Consider the following 22,380-nt stretch of genomic DNA (forward strand, 5'->3'; position numbering starts at 1 on the left):
TTTGACACTCGACTGGCGAGATATCTGTATCATGCGCCAAGGAGTTCCCTTTCTCTGCCAGAGATTGCAAAGTGAAATCGACTGTCTCAGGTTTCTCGTCTCAGAAAATCATGTTGGGTGTCATCATAAATTAACTATCTCGGGGAGAAGAGAGTGCAACTGACCTCTGCTTTTCTGCTCTAAATACTCCAATTAGATGGTATTTTCTGAAAACATTCCACCCAGACTCTTGTCAACACTTTCATGGGCAATTTCTCGTGAAGTTATGAGTATTGGGAAATTTCTACATAAAGATTAGCCATGAGCAATTTGCTTGTGCAGCACCAAATGGGGGAGAATCTGTGGGAAATGCGCAGAGAGTGACTTGAGCATATTAATTATTAATCGTTTATTTATCTGAAATGGAAAATATGCCGAGCAGCGCTGGTAATTTAGGAGTCTCGTAATCATGTCAGGAAAATCGAGAGTCTGTCTGGTGGTTTATTGTGAGAAAGTTTACTGGAGTGGCTTCGGATTCCAGAAAAAAAGAGGGTAAGAAGTAGCCACTTCAGTGACTCGAACGGTGTCACTTTATCTCTGGAGTTTGTCAGTTCTGTACAATAATTCACAAAGACGAATGCGCCTCCTTATCGCATCACTTAAGGATCTCTTGTCTCCCTTTGTGCCACAGCGTGCAATTGAGAACATTGAGATCGTCCCGAGAGGACTCTTGAGAGTGACTTTTTGGGAAAATCGCTCAAGATTTTAGCACCCTTTCCCAAAGACTCCCATTATCGTCGCTCTGGCGAAGATCGCGTTTCACATTTCCCCGGGGCGATGATGGAGGCATGTTGTGTGCCCGAGAGAGCGACCAAAAGTGGGTGCCACATTTGGCAGGTTGACAAAAATGTCCGACAACTTCTCACACAAACATGGAAAAAGTGTCTTTCTGGGTGGCAAAACGACCATGTGAAAGAGGAGACGGAGATGCTGGCAAAAAAGTGTCCAAAACCTCTGCATTGCAATAAATTATTGCCAAGTCTCTCATCAGAAGCTGAGGGATGTTTTGGGATACATTTCCCAGTAATTTATTGCCGCCATTTGACTCAATCGTGAGAATGGCAAATCCTGGACAGAAAAGACTCTTTCAGAGCTACTGGTCACTCAGACGAAGGGTCAAGACACTCCAAAGGGTCATCGGAAGGGCCGAAATCAGGTCACTTCTCCTGATATGGGATAATTTTACAATTATTGCACCCCCGCTGCTCAAGCCGTGATTAGTTTGCAAACATCAGCCATAAGCCTACTGTAATGAAGGGGTGAGGAAGTTCCCTGGAAAATGAGAGCAAAATTGGCAAAGTACAGTTTCAAGGTGGAACTCCTCATGGAGTCTCATTTGTTGGCTCTCGTGAAGCCATGAAGGTGACACAGTTGCATGCAAAAGGGTAACGGAGGGTCAAATGACTTTATGTCACTTTTACTGTTAGGCAGAAAAAGGGTGATATGGCATGCAAACTATGCTCTCAAGTCATCCCAGAAGGGAGCAGATGTGAGCAATCTTGAGACACAGAGATTCATGAGATAAAATATCAATTTTCGTGTCAATAAAATGCAATTATAGCGAACATGTTTAAGTCCACCCTCTTTTTCCAACCCACTTTTCAGCCCATATCAATCACGGAGGCAATAAACAAGGCATAAAAGGTTCCGCTCAACAGTCGGAGAGTGTTGTTAAAAGTAAAAGGATTGCATTTGAGGCAAAAACGGGTTGAGGAAGTCCTTGAGTAGTTAGTCGGAAAGGTAATATATATATTGAAATGGGTCTCATTAAGCGAAAGGGTGAGGAATTCTTCCAGCACTTTTTACTGTTATTTGAAGAGAAAAATTCTCAAAATGTTCCTCAATATTTGCAAAGCATTTCCTGCTCTTCAGAGCAACACGTAAAAATATGATGGTTGGATGTTTTCTTCCAGCAAGAATAAACAGAGATTTGTTAAATAAGGAGCGTCCGTTGCAGAGCATAAACTTCACCTTCCAAATTCAGTCTCTGTCAATCGCATTTCTCTCGACTTTGACTCTCAAAGTCCTGCTGTAGTAATTGTGATTGTCTATGGGAAGATGGGCAGCGCATTCCATCCAATACGGCGGCTGTTTCAGTACTCGAAACATACCCCCATTTTTCTGTCGCAAGGCGAAACTTCGGTAAAGCGATTAGATAAGGTGTGGTATATTGGCAATAAAAACCGCAATTGTACCATTACACATTCCCATCAACAATGAACTAGGAGAAAAGGAATTCGAGCACACCTTTTGCACACTGATTACAATCTCATCGCGCTTTTCAGCCTCAAAAGCGAGGAAGTCAATCTGCCAATTGACGACATGATTCTTGGACGCGGTGAGGAAAAGCCGGGCGGAAAATGAAGGATTTATTGCGAAAAGACTCACCCCTGCGCGAAGGGACAAAGAGCCGCAATGTAATTTAGTGCTGCACGCGGGACAAGAAGTGTAAATATGGGAAGACTGTGTGATTGATATCAATGGCAAAGTTGGAAATATGTGCGGCGATAGCGTGCAGGGCGGCGGAAGATGAAAGACTTCCACGGGGCACTTCATGCCACCCAATTGCCGACAAAAGCTTATCAGAAGGTATAAAGTAGTCATATATGATTATTATGAGTGTCAAAATTATTTGTCATATCAACTTGTACACAATAACTCACTCAAACAGTGTGCAAATGTTGACGAAAGTGTCAAGGGAAACCGTGAGGAAGGAGGCAAAGAGAGGTGGCAAAGACGGAACTGAGAACACACTTTGGAATAGTCAACAATTTAATTTCTGGCAAGTGGAAAGGGGAGGAATTCACCCTAATCCCCGTTCGACATATGCAAGTGTTCCCGGGAATTTTCCACCTTAAGTCCAGCTCTCCTGGCTGCCCACATGTGGCCACCATCCCTGTCATCCGCCCAAAAAACGTCCATCTGTCCAAACAATCACGAGGGTCCAGTGTGTGTGAGTGATTGAAGCAGGAATGCTTGTCGCGATGGCATCGGCTGGAAATAAAAAGGCCTGTTATCGATAGTATTGATTGGCTTCTTCGGTAGCGAGTGCTCCGCGGATGATAATGTTGTGTATTGGTATGTCTTCGCTATCGCTCCACTTTTCACGCGGCCTGTCACACCACATGGAAGAGTCACTCGCTCTGACATCGAATCAATCATATTTAATTGGCGGAAATCGATATTTGATTATTTATTCTCGACTCAAATGGATTCATCGAAAGTCTTCGCCTTTTGTCACCTGAGCCGAGCTGAGCTATTTGATTTATTGGCAGGGGCGAATCGTCTTCACGTATGTACCAAAAATCACGTGCACACACTCTCAATGAGATATTGGATTACAGATTAAAATGCTTTCGCATTTGTTTCAATCAAGGGGGAGATAATACGGCTAAACTGTGTACAACACTTCCTGTCACTTCCAGAATTCTAGCAGCGCTTAAAATATGCATTTTCCTTCATTTCTCCACCTTTTTCGGAACTTTATAGATTTTTCCAATCACCTAAAGTGCCATAACCTCAAATTTAGAAGTCCTTGACCTAAAAGGACGCTATTCTTACTTCTATGACCCTGAAAACTAACAGGGAAGCAGTATTTTAGAAATATTGGAAGTTTCCAGTGGATATTTGAATGTGATTCAATTTTTAATCGTTCTTTTGGATACACTTTGAATCATAACCTTAAAATTACCTTGAAATATCTAAAAGAATTCTTGAAAGAATCTTATTCATATGCTTTGAAAGGAAGCACTGGGAAATATAATTCTGTTATAAATCAACAATGAGCTGAATCTTCTCTATTTTAGAGTAGAATATCAATCAAACAGATCTTAAAATAGAGAACTTTGAATTCTGAAACAGTATTTTAGAGGTTATGATAAATCTCTACGTAATTAACATGAGTTTATTATTGAAAGAATGCATTCTTCAACAGAATGATTTTTTGGTTATTTAGCTGTAACTTTTGAATGAACCACATTGAAAATATTAAAGCCCTTCCAAATACTTCGACTGAACTGCACACTGCTTCTGACCATAATATCTACCCCTTGATTTGAATCTTCTTGGGAGAATTCCCCACAATTGGGTTCTGATTTCGTGGGTCTCTGGGACTTGTTGGGAAGCTGTTGCAAAAGTGTGACTCGATCTCGCAACGCGCTAAATCTATCGAATATCGCCCAAGTTCATCAGACCAACGCGAGTTGCGGTGACATTTGCGTGAAATGATCAAAAATGGCAAAATTATTCACCAGCCAGCAATCTCTCCGATTTGATGTCGAAATGAAATATCTTCGTGTCGCCAATATGGGCAAATCCCATTCAAAGACCCGCGATACAATCTCTTGTCTCCGCAATTGGGCCCTCGCGGAGATTTTGGGCGCGATACGGTCGTGTCTAAAGGAGAGACCTTTCACGGTCGCCCATTGTGTTGGGTGTTGATGAGAAAGAGGTGTCACTGGAAGGTGGTTAGATGGTAAAAAGTGTCGTGGCGCGATCGCCCGCACATCAATCAAGAATGGGTCACCACACCCAGCCACCATCAAATATAATAATTGCCGCGACAGAATATGACAGAAACAATAATAAAATTATCTGTGCGGCTGTTGTTGCCGTTGGAACATGACATGGCAAACAAGTGGCGGCGCCTTGTGATCTTCTCCTGGGGGAGGGAAATCGTGTGCTTGTACACTTCTTTTTCGGAGCCCGCGCGCGGGAATTCACTCCCTCAAAAAATCGATTGCGACAAAATCTGAGCGCGCCGCGTCAATGCTGAAGCCCACGGGGCCCAAACTTTCCACCCAGGCCAACAAGAGGTGCCTTGAGCCATCGGCCAAGTGAATGCGGGGAAATTACAAACGTCCAGTAGCCTCATGTTGATTTACTTCTGACCGGTGTGCAGAATCTCCTACTGTGCCATTCGGGATTTCGTGGGCACCCGCAGATTTTGTGGCATTAGAGTCAATTGCAAAACTCCCCCGTGGGGCGGTGAGGTGTGTTCCCGAGACAGCCACACAGAGATATATTGCAACAATTAAATAGCTGAATGCAGCCTGCAGAGGCGCAAGTGTTGGCCAGATAAGATGGAGGTGAAAAGGTGAGGATGGTAAATAAAAGGGAGCCCAAATCACACCTGCCTCAGCGCTTCTTGCCAATCCCAGCCAAATAGATGATCCTCTCTGGCGTGGATGTCTTATTGATCATCCAGTGGAAGGCTCCCACTAAGACGCTCTGCCCAGAGATGCCAATTGGAGTCACTATCGATTGCCTCCAGTTCGAAGCCTATAAATCAATTTCTCTGCCAGCAATTCTGATTACAGTTGAACTGCATTATTATTGCTTTCTATTTCAGAACGGAAAATCAAAAATACAATGTTTAAAATTTCATTTTTTGGTCTTAAAACTTAATTTCATAGAACCATTATTTAACATGAATGAATATTGAGAATTTTGTGAGAAAATTCAATAAAATCCATCGAAATATTCTAACACAACTAGAGGTATTTATGAATTAATAAAGAAATCATTAATTAAAAGGAATAATTGCAAATTTTAAGGGTCCTAATCACCGTGCGTGTGTTGATTATCTCGTCATTTAATTACTAATTCACACTTTCCGTGTGCATTTGCTCTTTTTGTATTATAATTTACACGAGTTCCTTGTCAAATAAATACCTGGCTGTATTATAAAATCACATTGCCGAGCCACTCTTGAGAGCCTTTTATTCTTCTCTCTTCTTTCCCTTATATTTATCGTCAAAATAAATAACAAAAACTTCCCAAAATACCAACAATGAAATGATGAGGCGAGAATACAATCAATTTGAGCGCTGAGCCCCGCTCTTGCCGTCCAAATGCTTGCCTGCAGTGACGAATCTCTCCTTGGAATTCGTCCTCGAGCTGCCTCACCCGTCATAAAGGACTCACCTTCAGCCGGAGCGGGAATGCGAGCGTGGCCTCTCTTTCCCGCTCAGGCTCGGCACTGCGACGGAGCAGCAGCCGAGCTGCCGTGGCGGTCGCAATGGGTGTGAAAGAGCGCAGGGCGTCCCTGTCGCTCCCACGGGCCCTTCTGGCGAGGGGCCTTCTGCCTGCTGCTGCGCTATCACCATAGAGATAATTACATAATGCCAGAGTTCACATCGACAGACCGTCCAATCCTAGTATAAGCTGGGTTAGTCGGTAGGCGGTGAGTTCTCCCCACTCAGTCGCACGGCTTTTCACAACTCACAGAAGTTACTTCCCTGGAAGTAGTCGGGTGTGATAGTAGCAAGTCAGTTTGTCTCGACAATTAGCCGTTAGAGGAGCGCGTTTGCTCGGGCTCTCCACTTTGCGCACTTTCCTTCCTTCCACTCTTCTGCGTGTGTCTTTTCTCCGCACTTTTTCAGCGATTTATATTGAGAGATGGAAGAAAAATGATCCGGACAGTTTGAGGAGGAGAACACAAGTGAGATTCGGGCAGTGTTTTTTGTTGTATGCAAGGAAAAAAAAAGAGTTTCGGCAAGAGTAAAAGGCCGTTGAGATAAACAAGAAGAGAGCAAGAAAGTCAGTGTTTGAGAAGTGAAATTCGTCCAGTGAGACTCGCAATTCTTTGGATACCGCGCCATGTCCATCTCGGCAGCGTCATCGTGCAGCGAAATCAGTTTAGAGGAGTTGCAGACTCGAGATCCAGGTAATTGAAGAGATTTAAGAAGACAGTTATGGAGGGGTTGTTGGGCGGTTATTTAGAGGTCGGAGTACTAAAGCCTCGGTTTTTGTTCAGACTTCCCTGCGGATTCGGCTGAGTCTGTAAAAGAGGAGCGCGTGTCGAGCGTCTCCCCGATGCTGACCCCACCACACACCCCCACAGAGGAGGTCCCTCCGCCGCCACCGCCGCCGCCAGCGCCAGTCCTGGTTCCTGCCAAGTGCGAGCGACCCGACTACGATTGCCAGAGATTGCAGCCGAGAGTGACGCGGCCATACCAGCTCCCAGCTCATCACGCCCTCGCTCCCAGCTACCAGAGTCCGCCCCCGCATGCCCTGTACAATCAACAAGTCCCCAGCAGCCTGCAGGAGCAGCAGCAGCACAAACTGTGGCTGGCGCAGGCGCACATGCAGGCCGCGGCTGCGGCTGCCCACCAGCAGCCGCCCTACCCGCCCACCCTGGCCTACCCCTCGGCCCCGCTCCACCCCAACCCAGCCCATCACGCCGTCTTCATGAACCAGTGGATTCGCAATGCCGCCCTGTACCAGCAGCACCACCACTTCCACCGGCCTGCCTACACCGTGGCCGACATGCAGCGCCTGCACGCGACAGGTCGGCCCGGGGGCCTGGGCCCCATGAAGGTGGCCGGGGCGGCGGGCACGCGGCCCAAGAAGCAGCACATCTGCGAGTTCTGCAAGCGCGAGTTCACCAAGTCCTACAATCTGCTGATCCACGTGCGGACGCACACGGACGAGCGGCCCTACTCCTGCGACCAGTGCGGCAAGGCGTTCCGCAGGCAGGACCACCTGCGCGACCACCGGTACATCCACTCCAAGGAGAAGCCCTTCAAGTGCAGCGACTGCGGCAAGGGCTTCTGCCAGTCACGCACGCTGGCCGTGCACAAGATCACGCACCTGGAGGAGTCGCCGCACAAGTGCCCCATCTGCAGCAAGAGCTTCAACCAAAGGGCCAATCTCAAGACGCACATGCAGAGCCACACCATGTCCAGGCCTCTGATGCCCGTATCGGCGCCCATTCTGGACCTCTCGCAGAAGACAGAGGTGAAGTCTGAGGCGCCGAAGAAGTCCCTCGGCTTCAGCATTGAGGACATCATGAAGAGATAGGCGTCCTGAGAAACCAAAGAATCCCTAATTGCCAATGATTTGCCCCTAGACTGAACCACTGAAGACAAAGACACGATGGCAAAGAGTATTTTTTCCTGATCTCATGTACTCGTTAGCTAATTTAATGGATGTAATTATACTTTAGTGTATATAACTATAATTGTTGCTGTAGATGAATTAAATAAAACCGTCAGTTATCATATTGATGTCAATATTATAGTGTATGGCTTTTAACTCTCGCCAGTTCCACGGAAAATTTTCATCAAACACTCAAGGTAAGTTGAAAATTAGTTGAATTGATGTTATTTGCTAACAAATCCTCGAAAAGATCCGTGATTCACAATTCTAGTAAATTTTACGTGTGTTCTATGGAATGAATCATTGCAGCTGTCGTATCTTATCTTCTAATGAGTTGCTGAAAATATTTTGGCAGTTTAGTGAAACACTGACGAGGGTTAATTGGCTCATGTAATTCCCTTGCACTTTCCTCAGTAGTTTGACACCAATTCACGTCCGGATGTGTCTTCATTGCTACTCGACGTTGTGATTTATGTCCGTAATCCCTCGATGTAATCCCGCAACTCGACACAATGGCATTTTGTCGCGTAATTTCCTATTAATAACGCAGCAGAAGAGTCAATTGGCCCTGCTAGCGAATTGTAAGTAATTGAGGGATATCGATCGGGTACTTGTGCCTTATCGCACGATGGACTACTGTAAAAGTCGCTCCACTCTATCAGATTCCTTTGATGTTTGCCCCTTTCCAGTTCTTGATATCGCAACGTCTTTATCGCCACTCAATGACCCAATATTGCCAATAAATGCCACACAATTTCTGCACGCGGTGTGACACTTCAGAGAGCCTCACAAGGCGAGTCTCGGGATTCTCTTTGTCAGCGCTATTGATCGCTGGCTGGATGAGCCCCGAGGACGGAAGTGCAGTATTTATCCACCTTATCGCGTGCACTTCAGTGGAGTGGCTCCACATGGCACACACAAAACCCCGCGAAACCGTTCTTGGGCGCGCCCCGTGGCGACATCTGTGGCTTAGAACGCAGAGCTTCGGCGCGAGCTTTCGCAGCGGGAGTTGTACTTTTAATTAGTGCGGCTCTGCAGAAGGCTTCCACTCAGAGAGGGCCAGAGATGTACTGATATTGGTCCAACGGGGCGTTATCGCGCCCATCAACTCATCACATCTCATCAGGCACCTGCCATCGAGGGGGAGTCGAGAAGTGCTGAGTAAGCACCTCGAGACTCACGCACAATTAACCAATCAAAGATGTAGATCGGCAGAATGCCCGGAGATAGCCCAAGTCTTTGTCCTCAAGTCACACACTCCTCAGCGCCCAAAAATCTCTAATCTCTCGCCAGCCAGACGGAGAAAATTGCAGAGATGCGACCGGAGATGGCAAAAAGAGCGACTTGCAGAAATAATTGGCAATCCCGGAAAGTGTCCGAGGCGAAAACGTCAATCAATGGTCACAGCATCACTGCAACGTGACTATTTGGCTAAAATTGCCACAGAAGAATTGACTGTGGAAGGGCATTATCTTGTCAATCCGCCTTTAATTCGCAAATTGAGATTAATTTCCTGTGCGTCCAACGCCAAATCCCTCCAAATCACACTCCACTATCAATCACGCGAATTGGACAATGTCTGCCCTGTTCCCATTTCTCAGGTATTGGGGAATCATTAAAACATTCCCAGGCCCTTTGATGGGTGGGAAAAGGAGGGTATCGCCGCGTGCAAGGGGAGGACATTATGCCTTCAATCTGTACACCACTTTCTAACACTTCCAGTACTACAAATTCTTAGATTGTTTCCACATTGATTCACAAATTGCAGTGAATCTCTTAAGTTTCCATCCGATATTTTTGCCAGAATCCCGGGAAAAATGATTTTTTGACATATTTTCCAACCATAACCTCAAAATAGCTCTAAAATATATTTAAAGTCACTGTTTAAAAGTTTTCTTCATCACAAAACATTTGTTATAATTTGTCAATGAACTCAAAATTGCTATTTCAATGTCAAAATCGTCCAGAAAGTTTTAAAAATCAATATTTTCTAAACCCAAATAAGTATTTTTGAGGTTATGTTTGATCGTAGCACAATTAGTAATATTTTTTGGTGTCAAATGTGTAGAATAACAATGTTTATTGCATTCAAATGCTAAATCTTGCCCATTACTTGCGATTTCCCCTACTTGAGCATAAGATTTTATGTGTTAAAATGCGAATTATTCACTAAATCTGTCCTTGATTCGTTACATAACCTAGAAAATGATTAATATGATTATTTCTGAGTAAGAATCAAAAGGAATCCAAAGAATCAAGACAATTTGTCAGCAAAAGAAAGACTAAGAAAAGAAATATTGTAAATTTTTGAACATTTCAACTTCCCAACACTTCCACTGAGCTGTACACCTCTTCTGACTGTATTATTTCCCCCTTGGCCGTGTGCTCGATAACGCTGGACCAGAATTTGCGGGGTGGAATCTCTATACATGGAACGGAAATTTAAAATTTTCCACTGCAAAAGCTCCGCTTTTCCGCTAACACGACGTTGTGTGAATGCCTTGCATAACTGCTCGTCATAGAGAAAATTGGCGCGAGATTGCAATGTTCGTGCAGTGAATGCGCGCGCTCTGGTTTTGGGGTTGTTCAGGCATCTTAACGATAATTGTCTCTGATTGAGCAACAGATGCAATCAACGATGATATATGGATTGAATTCTTCCCATCAAACAAATCTGTGCGCAGAATCTGCAGAAGTTATCATCCATTAGGGCACTGCCAAAACCACAACAATTATTTTGATTGATATCTCGCGGATCGATGGGAAGATTTTCCCGTAGAGAATTTTATCAAAATTCCGCGAACGTTTTACGTTAATTATTCATTCCTCGGCCCCTCTTCAGTGTGGCGGTGAGAATGCACCGGCCAAGGATGCAGGGGAGGATGTCCAGAGATCTTCCTGATCTCCGTCGGGCTCTGCGGTGTGTATAATTTCTTCGATGGGCTAATGAACGGGTGTCGGCGGGAGCTGCGGCCAGAGAAGTGCGCTACTCGGTGATACCGGAGAAAAAATGATTAGTTAAACGTCCCAAAGTATGATCTCTCTTCCCGAGGCACCCTGGGCGGGGTCAGGACGCCCTTTCGGCCAACATCTCACCAATTATTTATGTCGAATGCCAGGGGGGGAGATGTTGAGGAAAAAATAATCATAATAAGCCCGCCGGCGCCTTCACAGAGACAACGAGAGGCGCGGAGGCCCGAGATACTCCCCCGGTGCAGTGCAGATAAAATGTGTCTGCTCCTCTACATTGTCCGGGCGACTTGCCTCCGTTTTTGGCACAAGCTGCCAAAGTAACCCCCAATTAGGCGGTACTCTATGAAAAATAGACATGAGATGATCCCACGGCCGGGCCGAGGAGAGAGTGAGGTCAGAAGGTGCAACTGTGTTATTATTTCCGAGTGATCTTCCTCACTATCTAGCCCCAGATCAGCCCTGTTTTTGCCTCGGCGCATTGATGAATAAAAAATGAGTTGAAAATTGGAATTGAGTGGAGAGAAAATTTTCATCAGTAGCCCTCATGTTGACCATTTGGACGGCTGAACGGTTCGGAGGCAGCACAACATTGTGATTCCAATATTAACTGCATTTTTGTTAATTATATAGCAACGCCATAGATCGAGTGGCGATCCTCAAAAGCCCGGAGAATATCAATCTCCGCCTTAAACACAGGGGTCCGAAGACCTCTTCCACTGAAGACACACTCATTTTATTCACCATTTCCTCCGCCTGATTGCACCTAGAAATGCTCCATTTATACCCACTTTTATATGCGATACATTATTGAGGACGGATTATGGGTGAAATCATAAAGAAATCAGTGCGTCTCGAAAATGGTCAAAAGGCGAGCTGCAGATGTGCTGAAACGGCAGCATTCCCAGAACTCAAGACACGATGATTGTCCCTTTTGTTGTGACGAGCCAAAGGCATCGCATATAAAATCCTTTTCATCGTGATTTAGCATCTCCGTATTTGATGTTTGTATCTTTTTTCCTGGTATTTGCTGTTACTGGAATTGTGGATAGAGAGGCGTGAAGTGCGATAGTATTTCCTATTCCTCTCCGCCGCCTCTGCTGAGCCCAGGAATTTACAATAAAATACATTTATTAGCATTTTGATAAGGGGAAACATCTTTTCCCATTCTTGGAAATTGCCCATCGCCTTTTGTGTGTGGCCACGAGAGCGAGCAACAAAAACGTTGCTGCGGTACATGCGTCAATATTTGATTGCTTTATTAGGCGGTCGTTCTTCGAAATGCGCGCCTTATCAATCGATATCATCATTCACCTTCTTCACCGTCTTATCCGGGGAGAGTCACAAAGAGCTCAGGCCATTGTGTGCCTTCCGCAATTGCTCTCCATGTAATCCATTATTTGTCCAATTAGCGCTACAATATCATTTATTTACAAACACTCTGGGGCATCTGTATTAATTCCACGTGAATTATATTGCTCATCTGTTGCCCTCAACTAATGATCATTAGATCCAATTACTGAGACCTTCTGGTAGCGCCAACAAAATCATAAAATTATTACAGAACTTGAGGAATACTCGCCACCCTGGCATCTGTTCTCTTAATCACTTTATAACTTCTTTTTCCAGCGGTCCTGAAAAAAATATCACACATCGTAAAAATCATATTCAGAGGAAAACGTTTCTAGCATCCGAACGCCTTGAATTACGGACGCATCGAGCAATTGGTCAAAATTCGAAAGAAAAACCATCAAGAGGATTGATAATATGGCTAAAATCTGTGCATCACTTCCTGAAATTTCCACAATTTCCATGAAAAATCATTTAAACTACTCAGGATTCTTCAAATCAGTTATATTCAACCAAATTTTAGTTCTAATACTTTGAAAATCAACCGAAAATTAGCTGAAAACTTCAATATTTACGTTTTCATTCAATGTTTTATGATTTACTTCCGCTAAAATTGCACTTTTGAGTATTTTTTTTTAATCTTAAAATCGATATTGACTAGAATATTTTCCCCTTTGTATTTCAGTTGTCTTCAATTAATATACAAAGAGATTGAGGGTAATTATTTGGCGCTAATCCTGAGCAAGGGTTTGCGTTATGAGAGAGAGCCCCACTCTCCCCTACATCTGCATTTCCACGGGCCAATGGCAATTTCACCGTTTACCTCTTTCTCGGTTCCTTCCCATTTTTTCCACTCTCTGGTGGCATCGCAGAAGACAAATAATAAGAAAGGTTATGCACAAGCATTGATCCCTGGATGGCGCATCTTCCGCAGCCCGCGAATGTGACGAAGCAGAGAAATTGGCCAATTGAGAAAGTTTCGCCGAGGCAAGAGTTCACTTTACGCGCCAAGAGATCAGCCGCAGAATGGCTGTTCTGGATGCGTTTCGCCATCCGAGTATCGTCTCTGCAATATCCAGTATCGCTCGAGGCGCTGCATTCGATGCTATTCGTTGCTTATGGTTTAGGTCATAGGTTATAAATACGACGTGTTCGTCCCTACACATCGGCCAGGGTGGGACTGCGGGGGCCGCGCTGGGGCAGCGCAGAGGCCGCGCCGCGCCGGATTCGCGCCTGGCCGCTCGGGCACTTTTCATACTGGGTGTGCGGGTGTGCGCTTTTCTGGCTGATTATGTTTGGATCCGTGGGAAATGACGTGTGCCCGCGAGCGTGTGCCGACCGAGTTGAACTGAAACAAGAAGTAAACGAATGCCATAATTCAAAACCTGTCCGTTGGTGGCGGCGGCGCAATCATGCGGCACAACTTGCATATTTTTGATACCACACGATATGCATTTTAGCCATTTAAGAATCCCAATACATGCATCGCGCGATTCATTTCGTATGTGCACTGCGAGCGCGCGAAAAAAGTGCTGCGCGATTCCGACGAGAAAAAGGTCTTTAGTTGAAGTCCTACGAGATGTGGTTTATTCGAGAGTGATACGAATTTCCTCCGCGGTTTCTGGGCATTGTTTTAGGAGGAAATCACGAGAGCGTGCATTTCGGCAGGACTGAAGTGTGTGGCCACCTGTTGTTGGCGGAGGAACGTGCGGTATGCAAACGAAGGAACTCCCTAATTTGCATAGCCTTTAGGTGGATGGGCAGCAAGCTGATCTCTTTGTTTTTCACCATTTCCGATGCTACCGTTCGCCTGAGCATCTGGAGCCAAAGGGCAAGCCGAATTCCTCATTATCCAACTTCTTCGCGTGATTGGAAAGGACGTTCAGCGGGCTGCAATGTTGTGTTCCACGGCAAAGGGCGCATCATAGGGCACTCGAGAGCCCTGCCAAAGCGCTCTGCTCGGAAAGTTAAGTTGTAAAATCCAAATTACCGTATAATAGTTGCGAACGGAGCGACGGAGAGGAATTTAAGAGATATTTTCCGCGAATGGCATGCGTGAACACATCACACATTTCAGTGGATTTCTGCAGTATAATTGTGAGCACATAATAATAAGTTAAAAAGGTACTGCAGTTGATGGTTATTGTGCATGAAGTGCACATATTTGTATGATGAAGAGGATTTTATCTCTCGCCAGTTCGGGTGAAACCTTCAAACAACGCTGACCATTTCGCCATATCCCTTCGTGGTGGAATTTTCGCCACGGTTAAGCATTTTGTGAGTTATGCGGCTGTAAATAACATATTTTTCGGCCTCGCAAAAGCAGAGCGATGAGAAAGATGAGGAACTGCTCTCGAGAATCACTCTTCACTGCCAGTTTTCTTATCTATTTCGCCGTGCGCTCTCGAAGACTTTGTAGAAGATTGCTAAGTACGTAAATTAGTGTTAAAGTGATGGTAAATTTGTCGTAATTGATGGCCGATCCTGGAGTTCTGCATGCGATTCTTTGTGGTGTCTTTTAGGCGGGCAGTTTTGCTGTAATAACTCTGACCTCAATCGAATTTTTTTCCACCAACACTTTCTCAAAAGGGACGACAGGTGATTTTTAGGCCTCGGCAAAAGAAAATGTGAAGATCAGAAATAACAGATAAATCTGAGGGAGCTGAAGTGGTAATGAAAGTGTAGATTTTTCACCTGGATCACCTTTTTTTTGGGAATCTATGGAATGGTAAAGAATTTTGAGTATTTTCTCACCGAAAAATCATCGAAGTGTGCGGCGAGGAAACGTCCAAAATTTATTTTTGCACAAACTTTTAAAGACTCTTTCGTTTATTGACTCTCTGGTGACCGTCAAATAACTCAATTCATTAATAAAATCCCCTTCCCGGTGACTTTTGAATGGAAAACAACAGCACAACTGAAAGGCACTGAGCGAGAGAGAGAGGCATAAAAAATGCCCTCCTCCCAAGTTTCGATGCTGCGTCCGAAAGATATGCAAAAGCACGAGGAAGAAGGCAGGAAGAAGTACACGAGAACGCATCCAAAATGCGATCAATGTAAGGAATTCTTTGACAAAGAGAAGACGCACTCGGGATATAAATTGCTTCATAGAGATCGCGTATTTCTTGTTTCATGCCGTTGTATGATGACATTTATGGCAATTCCTCAAGTTGTTCTCCCCTCGCGAACTGATGCCATCAGCGGAGCGGCAAACTCCACAAATTCCCTTCAACCTATGGAGCGCATGTGGCGATGATTCCCCCCCAGCCCGGAGGGGGGAAAGAGACACTCGGCGCGAGATCTGGCGAGGATGTAATTTGAGACGGAGTCTCTGGAGCTCACTGACTGGTAGGTTCAACACCTGCATGGCACCCACGTCGCCAATTTTTGTGAGGCAATGCGTGTCACTCCAGCGTCCCGAAATCTATCTCTCACCCAATGTATAAATACCATCTAAACGGATCAATAAATAAGCCACAACTGCCCATTACATCTCGTAAATCTCCCGCCGGCCGGGCATCTCGAGGTGCCCTCCTCGGGGACTCGCAACGGTATATGGGCGACCGTGCGGTCGCCTCTCTCCCTTATCACTCCTCTATCCACTATTTCGGGCTCATTTCTGACCGCGATCGCGCTTGTTGTGACTGGACACATCCGAAAATCCATTTGCCTCGATTTCGTCTCTGTTTTATTCATGAATTCCATTCACTCGCCCCGACCATTAGGGGAAGGCCTCTGGATCTGAGAAAAGGTGTGAGAAGAGGGCGAATAAGTCACCAGATAAGTTGCGACTTATCAGGAGGCGACACATTTCTGAGCGAGACACTTTTTTCCACTCATATTTCCTTGAGATATCGCCGGGCTCGATCTCTAAGTATGCTGTTAAACACATCAGAAATTAGTAACGAGGGTTGGACTGTTCGATCCCAAATTGACTCTTTTGAAATCTCAATTTTTTCGGGCCCTCACGCAAGGTGCAATAAATTACACAGAGGGAATTTGCTGGGGAGTCTCTTTGGAGGTGAGAAGAATTCAACATGATTTCAGCGTGGCAGGACAGCATTCCTCCATTGCTGAAATCAATTAAAATGCCTCGATAATTGATTGAGTGGGGTGTTAAATGATCAATTTAATTCACATTTTTACTGCTGATTTAATGGTTTGTTAATTTCCCGATATCGCCCGGGACAACCATCACGCCGATACCCAATTACTTGCCTGGCTTTTGGACAAATTCACCAATTTGCCGTGTGCTGTAAAGTGAGCTTTTATTGCTGGGCGAGCACGCTTTAGCACTTATGCGGAGAAAGCAGTTTCAGAATTGGAACCACGTCGATTTTTTTGCACTTCCAGTTAACCCCAATCAAAAGTCTAGGCACTACACTATACCAAGGGAGAATAATATGGCTAAGATCTGTACACCACGTCCTAACACTTCCAAACACTTCTTAAACTCTTCTAGAGACTAAAACCAAAACTGCGATCTTTACTGAATGAAATTGTTTATTTTCTGCTAATAAATAAAAGTGTTTCCACTTTGGCTGTGAGAATTGATGTTTTGAAGGTTATTTGCTTACCAAGTCTTGCTTTAATTAGTCACAAATCATAAAAAATTACTTTGATGAATTTTTCTTCAGGATAAGTTAAAAGAAATTTAAGTTCTTATTAAAAAAAAATGTATCAATTGGTTTAAAAATGGCTTTCCAAACAGTATAATATTGCAAATATTGAAACACTTCCACTTCTTAAGCACTTTTTCACGTTCTTTCTTGGGTGATTAAAATATCACCAAGTAAGAACAAAATAAAATATTATGTCTCCAGTATTTCCAGTGAAACCTAAATTTTTCTCAGACCCACTAAAATCTCAATCTTAGATACCAAATCAAAACGATAAAAAAAATATATTTATGCGTGTGGCTAATGAAGTTCTATTCCTAATATAGATTAACCTGTTGAATCGACGGAAAAAAATCAGTTGCATATTTCATGAATGATGAGAAATTGATTGACAAAAAATACACCTCCAGTCGTGGTCTCAGCGCCTAATTGATACCGAAGACAGTCGCTATGCGAGAAACTAATACCGCCGCCCAAGACATTTCCTCCGGAGTGACTTGAGAGATCAAAGAGTCGCCTTGGAGGAATTTGCGTGGTGCTGACAGCGACTTCCTGCAAAAGTGGATCTTCCACGGCACTTCCCGGTATCTTCACGCACTCGTCACGACGATCGCCGAATGAAGGCGTCATTTCCATATTTCTGCCGATAAAAGTCTGATGTGTGGCCCACCCAAAAGTCAAATTCCCTGACCCGCCATTACTCCGAGTGACATTTTATTGCCACGCGCGTTGCCTCCTGAGGAATCGGCCAGAAACGGATTCGGGTAAATCATCGAGCGCGGAGACAAAACTATTAAAAGAGATCTTTCTCTTGCGCTCTGCTTGAGGAATATTTATGTCTCTTGGAAGGTGATGGCTGTAACGTGTGAGAGCCGAGATAAGTTTCAGGTTACTAATTATTGGCTATTGGATGGTACATGATAGCTATATTTACTCTGGCCACTCGAGACCACCTCTTAGATCGTTCCCAGAGGAGTGGACGAGATGCGTTTCTCACATGGAGAGATCTTCGGCTCAATTAGCGACCGAAATCCCATCGACCATCCCCCGAGAGATCGTCCATTTGTCGCACTTGTGCACCTCCCAACGAGATTTTTGTGCTCCCTCCGCGGCCTCTGGCAAAGGCCCTGCCGGGATGAGATTCTTATCGTCCCGGACCGACGTGAGGATGTGTGCGAGTGTGTCAGAATCGATCGGAATCACTCACCATGCTAGAGAAAAATCAAATTAATTAACACATTATTCTCTTCCTGTCCACTCTGTGTGTTTTTCAGTTGACTCACGCATCTCGGGTTTCACACCGGCAATCGCGCCGGAATCTCTGGACACGGAGGCCAGCCTCAGATTGCGACACAGATACCCGTCCTGTGGGAAAGTCCGTCTGGCTGCACCACGCGAGACAGATAATGGCACCTAAGCGCTGAAGCCTAGGTTAGTACTTGCGCTGCCCGCTGATCCTTAATTGCCGCGGTGGCGCGAAATACAAAGAATGCAGAGTCAATTTATCGCTCCTCCAAATCATCTCGGGCCAATCTTCGCCCCCATATCCCCAAATAACAGGCGTGCACGGCCGAAGACCAGTGGGAAAGTGCGAGGGACTGAGAAGAGCCGGCATACCTGAGATGCCGACGCGTACGCAAATTTCGATTAGGGATCATTTTGTGCCCCGGTTGTGTGGGAATTTCCAGTGGAAAAGTGGATCGCGCACTCTCCGCTTACCGTGAATAATGATTGGTTAAGTCGGGTGGTGGATGCAATTCCCATCCAATGGCGGCCGAATCTGGGTGGAGTGCTTTTGAGAGCGCAAATAGAGAAATTTTGCAACAATATTGAATATGTAAAGATGGGAAACAATCCCTTGGGGGCATTCGCGAAATCCCCACAATTGCGGGCGAGACCACAGTTCAGGCCATCCCCAAGAGTCTCCACAGAAAACGTGGGCAATTCAGTTTAGTGCAATCTTTATTTATTTATTGCCATCGTGGTATGAAATTTCTTCTTTATGCCATTTGCAGGGCGATCCGCTTCAGATGCTCAAATGTTCAGAGAAGCAGATTTCTATTTTGGACTTTTATACAAAATGCTAAGATCTCAAAGTTGAGATTTAAGAAGCTAATGTTTTCATATAAATAACGGCATGCAAATACTCTACAGGAAAACCGTCTATGTTGGACTTCCTGTTTCCTATCTGAGAATATGAAGCGAAAACGGCAGGAAAAATAAAGACAATTGATGAAAATTTAACTAAAATTTTGCACGAAATTTTTGTGTTCAAAATCTGCTAAAATCTAAGCACATTTTAGCTATAATACTTGCTTTTTACGGAAATATGTGAAAGAAAAACACAGAATTTTGCACTTATCCTAATTGCTTCTGAAAAATATGTCAGAATAGATAAATTTCAGCGGTTTTTACTACTTCTACTGAGTCCCTTGAGCACCTGGGCTGAGCCATGGTGTGCAGCTATATGCAAAAATTCTCCAGTGCCACTGATGAGAAGACTTTTATTGTTGCACTCTGGCTCCATTATAAAAGTGGAAGAGGTGAATTTCACGTTTTCACATGAAGCCTCGCCCGGTGCTGATCCTACCGCGTGTCAAATAAATTTTCAGGCGGAGGAGAAAAGCATCAGTCATTAGAAAGTGCCGAGGGCTGAATTCTCATAATTAAAGCGCAATCAGCAGTCAGTTTTCGCAGAAGAGTGCCAATGCTGAGATGTTTATTTAATTGTTTTCATCATTTCATATTATGATTATTACCAGCGCTGCCCGATGACGTTGCCGACTTGCCTGCGTCTCAATGTAGGCGATAAGCTGACCAATTTGCCGGGGCGGCAGCAGGACAAGTTGGTAGCCGAGGAGGGAAGATTTGTGCCATTGTTGCGGCGATGGGAATGGAATTCCTCTGGGCTTGTCGGCAGGCTTTTTTGATGAAAAGACACCCACTTGACGGTGAATTTTTCACGGACCATTGATGTCCCATCGGACAGCCACCTGACATCATTTTTATCAATCCTCAACTCCTATTGAGCGCGTCCTTTTGGGCCGATGAGGAATGTATCAGCACAATTTGTTGCATTATGAGACCCAATGGCCACGGTCACAAGAGGGCCACAAAGAATTTATTCCATCTCCCCAAAGTCCCAAATACAATACAAATTTATCGGTGTTTTATGATTCTTCGCTTCAGTATCTATTCATATCAATTTCCAGATATTATGGGTGCCCTGGAGAATAGGTGAATTTGACTTATGACTGTTGATATGGTCCACGAAGTGTGGAATAAAGGAGAAAATTAGTGGAAATATACAGAAAGAATAATGTGTGATTTATATTCTTCCATCAGCAAAAGGGAGTGAAGAGAGGGGCAGAGGATCTTATAGAGTCTGTGGAGATGAACATTCTTTTACACCTCTTTCAGGCCATCGTCTTCATCATTGTGCCCAGTCGATTCACAATGAGTGTTATTTTTCTTCTGATTGCTGCTTGAAGAGAGAGCCACAAAGAAAGTTTATAGAAAGGACAACAAAGGGCCACAACGGAGGGCCTCCTTGAGAAAAATTTATAGAATGTCCGGCGGCCGTTGGGAAATTCAGCGACAACGGCGTGATTGAGATGTGACAAATCCTTGGAAAATGCCCCAATCGAGGGAAGGACGAGGCCAGCATTGGGCAGCAATAAATAAGAGAGATCGGCACGTTGAGATAAGTCGAAGGAGCAACGCTGGAGTGTGAAGACACTCGAAATTCCCACCATCACACGGCGATCATATCGTAAAATAGTGGATTAGCTAAGATTTGACATGTTAACTACACCCCAATTGACGGCTGAAATAAGCCACAAAAGTCTGTGGTTTTACGAATTAACCAAATTATTGCTATAAATCGAATTGATTTCACGAGGAGGAAAAATATTTGTTTTCTACGTCTTTTGTCCCATTGTCCGATTTTATAGTCATTTTCCCCATAATCATGGGAATCTCATCAATTTGGCGGGCTGGGATTATGAGAAATGGGCTTGATGGGGAGCCCGGGACAGGAAATAAAATTCATATTTCGCCGCAGATTCTCACAATCTGTACGTGATGATTTATTGGCAAAACCGGCGCCACTTGTTTTATTAATACTCCGTGGTGGCATTTTATAGCTACTCCTTCAAAATTACAAATGTCAACAGCATTTTACTGGGAATCGCGAGGTTGTTGCGAGAAAAATGTCTCAAAACATTAATATCTGACAACGCGCCAAACAAAGAAAAGAAGCGGAGAAAAGTCCGCACGCAAATAGAATGGCACAAAATCTGTGCGATGCGACCATAAAAAGGTTTAAAAAAAAAAACACCAAATTGCCTTCTATTGTTGGGTGCTAAATAACTTCTTGCACATAGGCAGCCAGTCATAACTCATGGTGAGCCAAAAAATCAATTCGTGTGGCTAATATTTTAATTACAGCATTCATAGAAATTTAATTTGCTCGTAAACGACGAGCGATGCAATCCAATTTTCGGAATGGCCCAAAACACCAGACGAAGATGATGGGCAAATGCAATTTCTCGCCTGATGATCGCGTCTTCAACCCTTTTCGGCCTCTTCACAGTCGCGGCCTCAACACTCAGGCTCTGGAATCCACCTGGAGGGATGGGCGTTTCGCTTACTTTGAAAAAGTGACTGCAAATTGGAGCAAAGTGGTACTCTGTTTGCATAAATTATTTCAAGAGGAGCTGCATTGCAACAGTAGCTGATTTCTTAATTGATTGAATATCTCTCCTCTTTGTCTCTGCCTTCACCATAATCACCGTGAATAATCGCCACGAGCGAGAGTCACTTGGTCGGCGAGGTGGTGAAGAAAGGCTCTGAATTTAACCCTTTACGAAAATAATAATAATATCTTCATCTGGTATTTTAGCCAGGAAATAACGAATACTTTGACACGACAAATAGTGTTAAATGACTTGAATCTTCCCTGGGCGCATTTGTCAAGCTCTCGACCACAGATTTATCTCTTTTCTTCCACACACAAAAGGCCCATGGAACTTTCCCAGGCTCTCCACTACCGTTGTCCGATGCTTTTCCCCCAAAACATCCACGGCAGCTTCTTTGACGCCATGCATAAAGGCACGAAAGCCGCCAATTTTCCCATAAACACCCCAAAAGTGGCTGTTAATAGTGCAGCGACTGAGAGTCTGCAGATGAAAGAAGTGAAATCTATGACACATTCATCTTGTGGCCATTGTGTTATTCATCAAATATTGTGTTGGCCAGATAATGGGCCAAGCTGACATTGTGTAGTGACTTATGGTCTCTGCCAAGTGGTGAGATTTCTTCTCTTTTCGCCAAGAATTTGCACCGCACGGCAATTTCTCACTCGTCCAACCACAGGTAAAGTGAAAAAGAATCAATTAATTAAATTTGGCGGATATTTCAGCAGAGGCCTTTTTCGCGAGAGACTCCCTCGGGTTCGTCACTTATCGGGCTATTGATGTTCTGTGTTTTCTCACTGCGCCGATGGAAATGTTTGTTCTGC

The 22,380-nt window shown here is 44.5% G+C and overlaps 1 protein-coding gene across 1 annotated transcript in view; it reads left to right on the top strand.

The window, feature by feature from the left end:
* LOC132259267 (uncharacterized) overlaps window positions 1-22,380 on the top strand; it is a 63,949-nt gene that overhangs the window by 24,831 nt on the left and 16,738 nt on the right. Inside the window, exons 9-14 of the mRNA XM_059756829.1 lie at window positions 5,906-6,062; window positions 6,463-6,481; window positions 6,614-6,706; window positions 6,797-7,840; window positions 8,962-9,521; window positions 13,175-13,374. Coding sequence (XP_059612812.1) covers window positions 5,906-6,062; window positions 6,463-6,481; window positions 6,614-6,706; window positions 6,797-7,840; window positions 8,962-9,521; window positions 13,175-13,374 — 2,073 coding nt within the window. The remainder of the gene's footprint in view (window positions 1-5,905; window positions 6,063-6,462; window positions 6,482-6,613; window positions 6,707-6,796; window positions 7,841-8,961; window positions 9,522-13,174; window positions 13,375-22,380) is intronic.

This window comes from Phlebotomus argentipes, unplaced genomic scaffold (genome assembly GCF_947086385.1).
Source record: "Phlebotomus argentipes unplaced genomic scaffold, Phlebotomus argentipes genome assembly scaffold_18, whole genome shotgun sequence".
Lineage (NCBI taxonomy): Eukaryota > Metazoa > Arthropoda > Insecta > Diptera > Psychodidae > Phlebotomus > Phlebotomus argentipes.